Here is a 12288-nt window from a genome sequence, read left to right as displayed (position 1 = left end):
CCTGGTCCACCCATTCAGGCAACAGTGAATCAGTGTCCAACACAAGTTAGTGTGCACAGTGTACAAAGCTTGTTTTCAGAGCACTGGGCCCCATCCCCAGAGTTTCTGATTAGCAGGTCTGAGTGGGCTGAGAATCTACATTTCTAACCAGTGCCCAGGTGATGCTGATGATGCTGGTACTGGGACCACACTTGGAGAAGCACTGGTCTAACAGATGCTGAGCACCAACCAGGGTCTGGAGGTCCAAAGCTGACAAAGTCAGACGTGGGTCCTGCCCCTAGCGGGTGGACACAGAAGCAACAGACCCAGCTGTCCACTGAAGGAAAGATGAAGGGACAGCCAACATTGGCAGCAGCTACCTCTGGCTACCTGGAAAGAAACTCATACCCGGGGAGGCAGAGAGCAGACAGCCACGGCTTGGGGATCTGGAGAAAGATCCTTGCATTATACCTTTCTCTAGAGGTCCCTCGGGAAACCAGGCAGATAGGGCCACAGCTGCCCGCCTGAGTCCTCTGTGCTGAAAGGTCTGCTTCCCACGGACCTCGAATCTTTCCTCTCCCCTCCTGCTCTTCAGCCTCAGTTTTTTTCTGGGATTCACTTGAGCACTTTACACAAAACTGAGTCTAGGAATTGGTATAGCACCCTGAGTTAAGCTAAGATCCACTCACGGATCCAACACACAAACAGCGGAAAGGCAAGGATCCCCTGCCCTCTTTCCAGAGCCAGGGTAGCCAGGACAAAACAGAAGCCTGAAGCCCTTCTCTCCCCTGGGGGCTGTGTCCACTGGCCACCTCTCTGTGCCTGGTGAGGTTCTTCATTTACACTCATACCAGGACCCTTATATGCCTGGTGAATCCTTAGCCTGAGTCTCATTCACTTAGAGCAAAGCAGAAGTTATGGTTACAATGCTGCCAAGCAGACACTTGACATTTCCCTGGGAATTCACAGGGGAGTTCAGGTGGGAGGGAGTTTGGAGACGGGGATCCAGGACTAGAAATGCCATTAATGAGCTACATGGCCATAGGCAGGTCACTTAGCACTTTCTGTAGCCCCATTTACTCATTCATAGGACAAAAGGGGCATCTGAGCTCCCTGTCGGCTTTAAGAGTCCAGGACCCTAATGCCCAGGAGGAGGTAGAGAGCTGAGGTGGAATCTGCCCCACCAGCCTGAAGCCCAACCTCTCTGCAAGCACTGGGCCCCGTCTGCACATGCCTGGGGGTTGGGGGTGGGAGTCCCGCACGCACAGGGGTTCAGTGAGACAAGGGCCTCCAAAGGCAGGCTCCTCACAAACTCACCTTGAGGCCTCTTGACACATTCACGGCCACCAAACCAAGTGGTAAAAATCTACAAGTCAACAATCCTCTCCTTTCGGTAAGAGCTCACCCCCTAACACATACATCTGCTGGAAAAGGAACGTAGGACACTGTCCAAATGAATCTAGAGTCGGAACAGGCAACACAAGGCCATGTGCGCAGGCGGGAAGCACCCGGAGATGGCAAGGTGAGATCTGCCGTCCCGCAGGACAGCCCCCACCCACGTCTGCTCTTCCTCATCTCCCAGGATGCTGCCAGAAGGCAGAAGGATTCGTGCAGTCTTACCACTGAAGGAGGGTTTACAGGTGGAAACAGATGCCTCCTATTGTAGGCCCATTCTTGCCCGTGGAATATTTCCAGCTCCGAAGGACACTCTGCAGTGTTAATACTAACCCCAACAGGTCTAGCTGCTCAGGTTCCTGAGCTGGTCACATGCACAAAATCTCCTTGTCGGTGCAGAAACCTCTGGGCTGGGAGTAAGTTCCAATTAACCAGGTCAAACTTCTGTCTCAACCCAGGATGAGACGTCTTTTTAGTGAAGTCACTTCACTAGCAGGGAACAGAACCACATCGAAAACACCTTCTAAACAAAACATGCTTTTCTCCAGGGGAGGAAGCATGAATTATAAATCAGGAACGTGACAAATGAATGGCAGGCACACTGAAATCCTGTGTATGTAATTAATCACTTTGAAAAGCAAGATTATCTTTTTACAGTAAACACAAACATTTTTTACAACACCGAGAAGGCCTGGAGCCAGGATACCAATATCAATAAAACCCAGGCATTATGGAACCTGTGTAAGCGAAGGAAAGATAAAAATAAAACCCTCGTCAAAATAATAATCAAGCCATTCATGAGCTGCCTGTCAATACTGCTCTTGTTTTTCCAACCCAGTTTGGGGCCTGGCTCCCCTCAAATTCCTCCCGTGATGAGGTGAGTATTAAGAGATGGTAGAAGGCGGAGACTTGTCTGCACATCTTCAACACACACACGCTTAGATTTTCATTGTTTCCTAAAGGAAATGGTTATTTATGCCGATTACTCAGTAAACGTGATTTCCTAATTGTTTCTAAGCTTACTGCCTTTACATTCAAACAATATTTTTAAAAAATAAGTTATTTGTTTATTTTTCTATAGCTAACATGGGCTCCATGGTGCCTGGGTTTTACAGATATTGGAATCATGGCTCCTGGCCTTCTAATGTTGCAAAAAAAGTCTGTTTCTGTACTGGGTAGGCCCCACCTGCCAAAATGTAGACCAGCTGAGGCAGGCTGGAAGCAGTCAGTTATCTCCTTGAGGACATCTGTACATTATCTGTATTGATATTCTAAATGCCTAGCACGTATTATATACTCAATTGCTTCATTTATGGCTCCAGTCTTGGGGCTGTCTTACCTCTGAATTATCACCACCACCACCTTCCCGCCTGCTCCAATGAAGGGCAGGGAGGATCAGGAAGCAAAGAAAGGCAAAAGCACTAGGGATTTGCATGGTACTTAAAAGACAGCCCCGCGTCCAGGGTTTGGAGAACTGCATTTGGGAATCCGAGGATCAGGGTCTGAGTGTCACCTCCACTACTTACTAAGCAACAACTCTAGGCAAAGTATTTAGTAGGCTTCTCCCAGGCTGGGACAAATGGGGCTGAGGGCAAGGTCTCTAGCCTGCGGAAGTAGGAAGGGATAATTCCCTCTTTCCAGCCCTTGCTGACAAATTGAAAAAAAAAATCTGCAAATACACAACAGATCATTCCCTTTCACTTCTCGGAGGAGAAACCATGGCGTCTTTCCGGCTGTCTCTAGGGGGCATCAGAACCCAGCACATGGGGCCGTCTCCAGCATTGGAGCAATCTGCAACTGATACAGGACTTAGCCTTTTCACAGATGCTGCCTCCAACCCATCTGTAAGAGGTTGCTTCACACCAGGTCCAAACTTCCCCAAATCCAACATTTACACCAACCTTGGGGGCTCAGCAAGGGTGGGAATTTATATTCAAGTGGCACTAGGCACCAAACAGATACTCGGAAAATATTTCCTCTTTGAGTGTTTTTAAAGGAGCTGTACTGAGATATCATCTTGCTGTTGTTAGTGCCATGGAGTTGATCCTGACTCCCAGTGACGCTGTGGACAGCAGGGCAGACCCCTACCCAGTCTTTCTGCACCATCCTCTCATCTTCTAGCGCTCTATCAGATAATGCTCTGCTGTTATTCATAGGGTTTTCATGGCCAATTTTTGGAAGTGGGTGGCCAGGTCCTTTTTTCTAGTCTGTCTTAGTCTGGAAGCTCTGCTGAAATCTATCCACCATGGGTGACTCTGCTGCTATTTGAAATCCCAGTGGCATAGCTTTCAGCATCACAGCCACATGCAGCCGCCACAGTATGACAACCGACAAGATAGGTGATGTGGTTCCCTGACCAGGAAACGAACCCCAGCCACAGCGGTGAGAGCACTGAATCTTAACCACTAGACCACCAGGTCTGATAATTTACCTACCAAAAAATTCACCCGTTTTAAGTGTACAGTTCTCTGAGCTTCAGTAAATCTATACAGCTGTCCAACAATCACCACTGTGCCGTTTCAGAACATTTCTATAGTGTCCAAGTTCTCTCATTTCCAATGGTGGTCAATCTCCCATCCCGTCCCCAGTTCTCACTGATCTGCTTTCTGTCTCCATAGTGTTGCCTTTTGTAGAAATTACATATTAACGGGATCATACAATGTGTAGCCTTTTGTGTCTGGCTTTTTCACTTAACCTAATGTTTTTGAGGTTCATCTATGTTGTTACATTATTGTTGAGCAGTATTCCATTGTGCCACATTTTGTTATCCATTCATCTGTTGATGGACATTTGGATTGTTTCCAGTGTTTTTTTTGGGTGGGGGGAAGGGGCTCTCATGAATAATACTGCTATGAACATTCACATACAAGTCTTGTGTGGGCATGTTTTCATTTCTCTTGGGCAGATACTGGGTAGAGCCTAGGACTGCTGAGTCACATGGTTGAGTCTATATTTTTTAAAAGCCCCAGAGAAATGTTAAAGTGCAACTCTGTTGCAACCCAATCTTAGAGTTGCAAAGGTAGAATGAAGCATCGAGTGTTGCAAAGTCATGGTGGGTACACCAGCATAGAGGTGCCTCAATGCAGCCAAGAATTTCAATTCTTACAACCCACTACCTTCGCCTACTTTTATTCTTTTCAGGGCTTTTCCTTGGTGGCACCAAAGAATCTGAAATTTTAACTCCCGGTTTAGTTGATGACATCAGAAAATAAGGTTGTCCAAATAATGACATTTCCAGATATCAGAAATACTCTCTCTTATTTAAGGGTTTAAAAATGAGCGATTTTATAGAAATTTTGTACATGTGCATTACAAAATCCGTTTCCTTCTTAAATAGCAGAAGAACCTTGGTTTTCTTAATGTTTAAGGTTATTGGTCTAGAAACACATCACATTAATGGAGTGAGTGATGCCCTCAAGGAAACCCTGGCCGTCTGAGTTCTTCTGAACAAACCGATGCTCTCCGAGCCCTGTTCTCCAGCAACCGACTGCCCTGCTGTCTGTTCTGATGTGATTCTGCCTCTACCTGTTGCTAGTCTGGAAATCAGATTACAAAATCGGCTCACGATGATTGATATAAGAGCAAACAGGCTCTCAGTGAGTTCCAAGAGCTCTGCTCTAGGTAAAATGCTTGAATTTCACATTCTCGACTTGACCCAGTGGTCTGGGCTGCTCGGGAAACTTCTGGAGGCAGATCTCAGTTCCAGTTTGGAAACCCAATGTTGTCGAAGGATCTTGACATGAAGGATCTCTGCACGATGACTTTTTCTGCTCTCCATCAAAACAAAAGGCTACAAAACTTCCATCCTATTGAACCAAATGAAAGCATTTATTTATATTCTCACTGGCTATGACAGGCTTGAGAAAAATAGTACATTGTGGCAACAGTGTGACAAGAAAATATTTAGGAAAAAAAGTCAAAATGCTTTGGGGATATGCATATAAGAAGAAATAACGGGAGAGAGCAGGGGTTTCCAATCTCTACTGCACATTGAAGTTCCCTCGAAGTCTTCAGAAAATGCCTGGATCCCACTCCAAACATTCTGATTGAATTGGGACAGGGTGCAACTCGAGTGTCAGGATTTATTTAAAGATGATTCTAATGAGTAGCAAAGTTTGGGAACCACTAGCAAAGTTTGGGAACCACTGCGATAAAAGTTATCTTGGCTTAAACCAAAAGCACACAGAAATGAAATGTTCAGAAATTAAATTTCCAGATAGCTCTGCTAACACTCCTCTAACTCAGAAGCCTTGAATACGTGCTACTGCCTACCTAAATTATAACCTCCACACCTGGATGCATAACACCTTACGTAATTCTAATACCACCTACCTCTCCAGCATCATTTGCCAAACAGGTCCCAGGATGCCCCAACTCGTTGCCTTTGCTCCTGCCGCCCTACCCTAAACTGCCTTTCTTCACCCTCTGCTTTCTGAGTGTTTCTGGAAACCCTTCCAGGCCCATCTCAAATGCCCCTTCTTCTTGGAAGCCTGTTTGATCTTCTTAATCAGATATCTGACTCTTTTTCATGCCCATGGCACGTTCCTTTTCTTTCCCTCCTGGCACCTCGCAAGTTCTGCTTTGCCCTCTTGGCATTCATCTCTTTATCATATTCTGTTCTTCTCTTCCTCCCGAACTCTTCCCTTCTTGCAGGAGGGGAGCAGGTGAAGGGGCTGGACCTAATTCTCTTCCTAAGTCTGAGGAGGAGAAAAAAAGAATCGAGTTGTTGCTACTGGTGATACCTGGTACAAAGATAGCTGTGGGGAATTCATTACAAGCGAGGATGACCTACACCTTTTCGGTTAAGGGTGAGGAAGGCAGGGGAGAGAACTCAATTCCCATCAAGAGAGGCAAGGTTCTTAAGCGCCCTAGCTCAAGAGAGAGCCTCCGAAAAGCAACACGCAGGAATAAAAGGCTGGAAGCCCAGCAGCCTCAGAGCTACAAGGGCTATTGATCAGCAGCAGGTTCTGACAACCTGAGGCCCATTTGCCCTCCCCCACCATCTAAAACACTCACAGCAGGGCAGGGGACCAAAGCTTACCTGAGCTTCAAAGTGTCCCAAACACCTGAGCAATGACGCGCAACCTTAAAAAGACCCCACTGGGACTTCCGGTTTTACACAAGTTTCAGATAAAGAGAAATACATCATATTCTTGCAAATAAAAATCAAGCTTTAATTTTCAGCTACATTTAAATGCATAACACTTCTAGTGAACACACAACTAAAAGGGAATCACATTATGTAATAATGAATAAAAATTAATGAAACTCTCCTCTCAGCTTTCATCTATCACTTGCTCAACCTGGGGAAAAATGTGTGCCCTTAAACAGCAGGAAATCTTGCAGATACCAATCTGCCAAAGAAAAAGTGCTTATCCACACCAGGGACTCCAGAAACACAAACCTACTTGGAGAAAGAAAAACTGCACTAAAATTCATTTTAAAATTTAATACAACCAACAATAACCACCACCTCCAATCGGCAGAGCCTCAGCTTGCCATGCAAGTGACCTGGGACACTCTGGGACTGGGCACGGCGGCAGCCTCTTGGATTTGCGAGGAGAAAGAAGTTTTTCGAAAGAATCAGTGTTCCCAGTGGGAAGGACAGTGTGCTTTTCAAGGATGGAATGAAGAGCTGCCCCCTCTCTTGAGCTGTATCAGATGATGGAATTTTAAGAATTTAAGACTGACCAAGAGTTAGTCTGAGAAAAGCAGAGAGGCTGTAAAGAAACTCTTATGCGGTAACTTTACCCAGTCAGGGTAGATAAATCAGCAAGGACAACCTTTCCCACGACCTTCCCACCTCTTTCTTTCTTAAATTATTTCCCCAAATTCTCTTTAGAAGGAATCCACTCATTAATGGATGTCTCTTTTTATTTCAAAGCATTAGCTTAAAGCCAGGCAAGAGCTGTATTTAAAAGGAGGACTGGGAAGAAAAAAGTATAGATACAAAGGTATACACAGGCTAACTGCTGGAAAGACACCGTGTGTGCAACAAGCACCAGCTGTCATTTATCCTCTGGTAGAAAGCCTCCAGCTATTTTAAAACCCCTATCGCAAAGCACATTTCTGCAGAAGGCAAAAATTCTATCAATACCGCAAATCCTATAAGCTAATCAATAAAAACAATTTTGTGAATCAAGAGTTCTTTATAACAAAATGAACTGTCCATACTCCTCCAAATCTCTTACATCCCAACACATTTTGGAAGATGGAATGGTTTTTATGTAGGATAGTACTGCATCCTGAGGCAGTTAAGGGTCATGTAAATGATGATTTCATCGAGAGTTAAGCATTTTAGACCCATTCCTGTCACTCTTGGAAGAAAGAGCCCCCAAGAGCATCCCTGTCTGCTGTTTCACTGGCCACAGTCAGACATGCAACCCCTGACTGATGGGTCACAGCATAGTTTTCCAAAAAGCAACGTCCCAAGGATGGAGAATCTCAACTACACCGGACACTACTGAAGGAGGTGGGCCATCACTCAGGTAGCACTAGCATTACTGTCACTTCTTCCTTTCTTCTTTGTAACAAGAAACAGTTCTTACTTAGTAACGTAGAATTTTAAAAGCACGCTACTTATTTTGTAATAGGAGAATGTCAGTTCATGAAATTTGGAGCACTTACCCCTCTAGCTGCTCCTCTCCTAAGATCTGGCGAAGGTTTTTCAGAAAGGACAAGGAGACCAAGGCGTGGGAATGGCGGATCTTCACATAGCCTGTCACCACCTCGATGAGCCCCATGAAGTTCTCCAGTTCCGAGGCAATGTTATCTATGTTAAGAGGGGACCATGTTACTGAGCATTCACTTAGCGTAAGGGCAACACACTTGGTTTCTCACCAACACGCATAGAGAGCGATTCCGTGGCAGGTCTTGTTTTGTGGTGCCACCGAGATGCTCAGGCTGCTGGCACAGGACCCGCCGCCTTCTGTCAAAAATGCACTTCCCCAGGCTTGACTTTCAAGAACCTTTCCCAGGACAGGGCCCCTGAGGCAGGAGAAAGCGAGTTTCTAGAAGGCCGGGTACTGCAGCTCCCAGGCTGACTAACAATGTAAAATCATAAATACCAGACTGCCAATTAGCGAAGGCCAACAAATCTAGGGAATGTCTTTTAATATGCTCTGTCAACAGACAGAACTGCCTCCACAGTACAAGGGCATGACTAAATAAACAACAATTTCCCCGTCTCATTAGGAACTGCCTTTGCTGCATTTCTAGTTCCTAAGATACAGGGATCCAAATTGAAAGGTTCCATCTTACTAAGACTGGAAAACGCACTAAAATGTTAACGATAGTTATCTGCAGGTGATTTTTAAAAATTCATTTCTGTGCTTCTAAATTTTCTGTAATGCACATGTATTATTTTCATAACTAGAAAATAGTTGCTAAAACATAGTAAAAACAACATGATATATAAACAGTGTATTTCCTTTAATCTTACTTAGACTATCTTTTTCTCATAGTAAATAAAAAACATAAACTTCAGTTCAACTTACATCAAAATTATAATAAATACTATAATGAACTGGGTATGGTTCAACTAATGGGATTTTACCATGTATGACTTGTGAAGGCTTATTTAATGAAAGGTTCTATTTTGCTTTGAACTGATAAAAATAAAAGAATAAAGGTCCTGTCCTAGAGGGCAAGGCCCTACATTTAATGAACACTTGAATGGTTCTCCAAGAGAAATTCAAGTTGTCAAGACTAGAGGTTGCCTGTCATCGATGGTTCAAGGAAATGGTGCTGAATCTTAAATGTGAGGCAGGACGCATACCCTGTAGTCAAGGCTGGGACTGTCCCTTCCAATAAGATGTCCTATTACCCTAACTCCAAATGACTTCCTGAGTTGGACATAAACTGGAAGACACATTTCATCATCATGCAAGAATATGTACCAATTGCCTCTCAAATTATACTTTTCCCATGGGTTTAATTCATGGATTCAATTTTTACCTTCAGAATAAGAAGATTAAAAAAAAAGGAAGGTTTAGGTACTTAAAGGGCATGTTCTAGGGATGAAGAAATCTTTTTAAAAATTAGGAAATCTATGGGGCCGGCCCCGTGGTGTAGTGGTTAAGTTCAGTGCGCTCCGCTTCAGTGGCTCGGGTTCGCAGGTTTGGATCCTGGGCGTGGACCTGCACCACTCATTGGCCATGCTGTGGTGGTGACCCACGTACAAAATTGAGGAAGAGTGGCACATATGTTAGCTCAGGGCTAATCTTCCTGAGCAAAAAAAAAAAGAAAAAAAATTAGGAAATCTAGTAAGAGCAAAAAGAATAAATCTGCAGAATACCATGAGGGTAAGAAAATTCTAGCTATGTGGAAACAAAGTTATTCCTGTTGTCGAGGGGTGAAAGGTGTCGTGAAAAACAAGGGATATCAAAAAATTCAGAAGAGCTAAGCAAAAACTTGTTTCTGCCATCTCTAAACTGTGAGAATATAGCTCACTCATTTAACAAACAGTATTAAGGAAAAGTAAATTCACAGAATAAATAAATTAGTCATTTTCTTTCCCCAAATGGTAAAAACAATTTCTTCACAAAAGGATTTAGAAAAACAATTTCTTTCAACCTCAGGGCTTTCTTACTATATTTATTCTAGCTTAAGAAACTATCAGTACCTTGACCAAGTGGTCCTGGTGGTGGAGAATTTAAGGCACCACAACTAGAAGCCCTTGTCGATTAAAGACCAGAAGTGAAAATATCACAGAATAAGTCAACAGGAACTGCCCTGCACAAATGCAATGACCAGGAATGCCACCTACTGCAAATGACGGTGATTCTGCAGGGGTGAGACAGAAGCTCTAAATAAATGATGACAGATACTTGTATCATTTTGGCTCTCAGAAGTAAATCTGCAGATCAACCACTCTTTTGGACTTAATAAAATTTTAAAGTGATATCATTAAACTCTTCCCTTTGCTCAGTCTCCTCAATATATCCAAGTAACCGAAACTCTTTGGACTTAAAACTGTGTGGATTTGGGGGGCCGGCCCGGTGGTGCAAGTGGTTAAGTGCACGTGCTCCACTGTGACAGCCCGGGGTTCGCCGGTTCGGATCCTGGGCGCGCACCGACGCACCGCTTGTCAAGCCATGCTGTGGCGGTGTCCCATATAAAGTAGAGGAAGATGGGCATGGATGTTAGCCCAGGGCCAGTCTTCCTCAGCACAAAAAAAAAAAAAAAGGAGGATTGGCATCGGATGTTAGCTCAGGGCTGGTCTTCCTCACAAAAAACAAAACAAAACAAAAACTGTGTGGATTTGGCTCCAGCTGGAGGCTGCTGAGTCATACCTCTGATCCCCCGGTCTCTTCTGGGGTTTGTGTGTGTTGGGACCTGCCTCTCCTGCGTAGGACAAGACTAAAAGAAAGATGAGGGATGACCCTCTGCAGGAGTAAACACTGCGCCAACGGCTAGAAAACAGACTGCCTTTCAATCTGTTTTTTATTTTTGAGGGAAACTCAAAGGAGAGGCATCAAGCATGAGGCTTACGCACCATGTTGTTTTCTTAGGCCCATATTTTAGTTGTGAGTCATGGACGGGTAGGAAAAGCATCAACAAAAGACACCAAGAGATCCAGCCACCTCTTCCAGGAGGATAGAATACTTACTGCCTCGTCGGATATTAATGAGCAAATTGCCCTTGAAGATGGTGCATCCTTGGAGCATTTGAGCGGAAGTAACAGAATCAATGGTCTTTGTTTTCTTTTCTTCCTCACAGACTTTGGGGCAAGGACCTTCACAAGGGATGCAATACATGCTGTTGGAGATAAAGAACCAACCAAAACACAGAGATCAGAGTGTCTCCTTGCATTAAAAAAATCCTAAGGACATGCTCTTATTCTAGTTGTTTTTGTAGTACAAATTATAAAAACCAACTGTTTTGAAGCGTTCAAGTGGTCACACTGTATCTCATCCTCAAGCCCACCCAGGATAAGCCACTCAAATTGCAAACAAAAGGAAGAAAAGTGCCTACACAGGAAAAGCATGTTGCTTGTTTCCAGACAAAATACGTGATACATCCTTGAAGCATGTGTGTGTCATAGGCTGTCCGACTGGTGAGCCAGCTGGTCCCATGTGGGAGAAAGAGCCTTGCAGAAAGGAAGCACTGGGGGCTCTGGAGAATGGGGCTGCTCTCTGATGTCATGGCCCCTGCCTGGCACACCATGGAGAAGCTGGAGAGGCGACAGGGACAGCAAAGGGACAGCAATATCTTTGCTACTAACAGGAGTCTGACTCCCACAGCCAGAGTCCCAGAAAACCCACTGAGGGACTCTGAAAGGCATGTGGTATAGCACAGATCCATTATTTTCTTGCTAAAGCACAACTGAAATTATTTCTTGACAGTGTTTTGCAGAAACTTGTAAATTGATCCAAATGTTGTTTTTGCTGCATGCACAATAAAAGCAAGGAACTTCCATTCCTTTGTAATGAGCTCCTTTTTCATATGCTATCTTGAACATGCCACAAACCACCAAGAGTCACGGACAGCGAGCGAGACTGGCACTTTTCCTGCCTACCTATCATTATTTAGGAAATAGCAGACAAAACGCTAATCCACCTCCTGAGCCACAGAGCAAGGATCAAAGGTTGCGTTGATTTCCAAACAAAATAAATGATACAACATTATGGGATGTGTGTACAACAGGATGGTGAGTTGGAGAGCCATTCTATTTACACTATTGTTCTTGAATGATCTTTTATTTATTTATTTATTTATTTGCTGAGGAAGACCGGCCCTGAGCTAACATCTGTTGCCAATCTTCCTCTTTTTGTTTGAGGAAGATGTGCCCTGAGCTAACATCTATGCCAATCTTCCTCTATTTGTATGTGGGTCACCGCCACAGCATGGCCACTGACAGACGAGTGGTGTAGGTCCATGCCCAGGAACTGAACCCGGGCTGCCGAAGCGGAG

General features: G+C 44.4%; 1 protein-coding gene across 1 annotated transcript in view; it reads right to left on the bottom strand.

Annotated features, from left to right (window-relative positions):
• The window catches only part of IGF1R (insulin like growth factor 1 receptor), a 296679-nt gene that overhangs the window by 53171 nt on the left and 231220 nt on the right, over window positions 1-12288 (bottom strand). The window contains exons 4-5 of the mRNA XM_004431906.3: window positions 10985-11133; window positions 8002-8146 (exon numbers count right to left, since the gene is read on the bottom strand). Of these exons, the coding sequence (XP_004431963.1) occupies window positions 8002-8146; window positions 10985-11133 (294 nt within the window). The remainder of the gene's footprint in view (window positions 1-8001; window positions 8147-10984; window positions 11134-12288) is intronic.

Source organism: Ceratotherium simum, chromosome 3 (assembly GCF_057802395.1).
Source record: "Ceratotherium simum simum isolate JZ-2026a chromosome 3, ASM5780239v1, whole genome shotgun sequence".
Taxonomy (NCBI): domain Eukaryota; kingdom Metazoa; phylum Chordata; class Mammalia; order Perissodactyla; family Rhinocerotidae; genus Ceratotherium; species Ceratotherium simum.
This window is presented reverse-complemented; position numbering and strand designations above follow the sequence as displayed.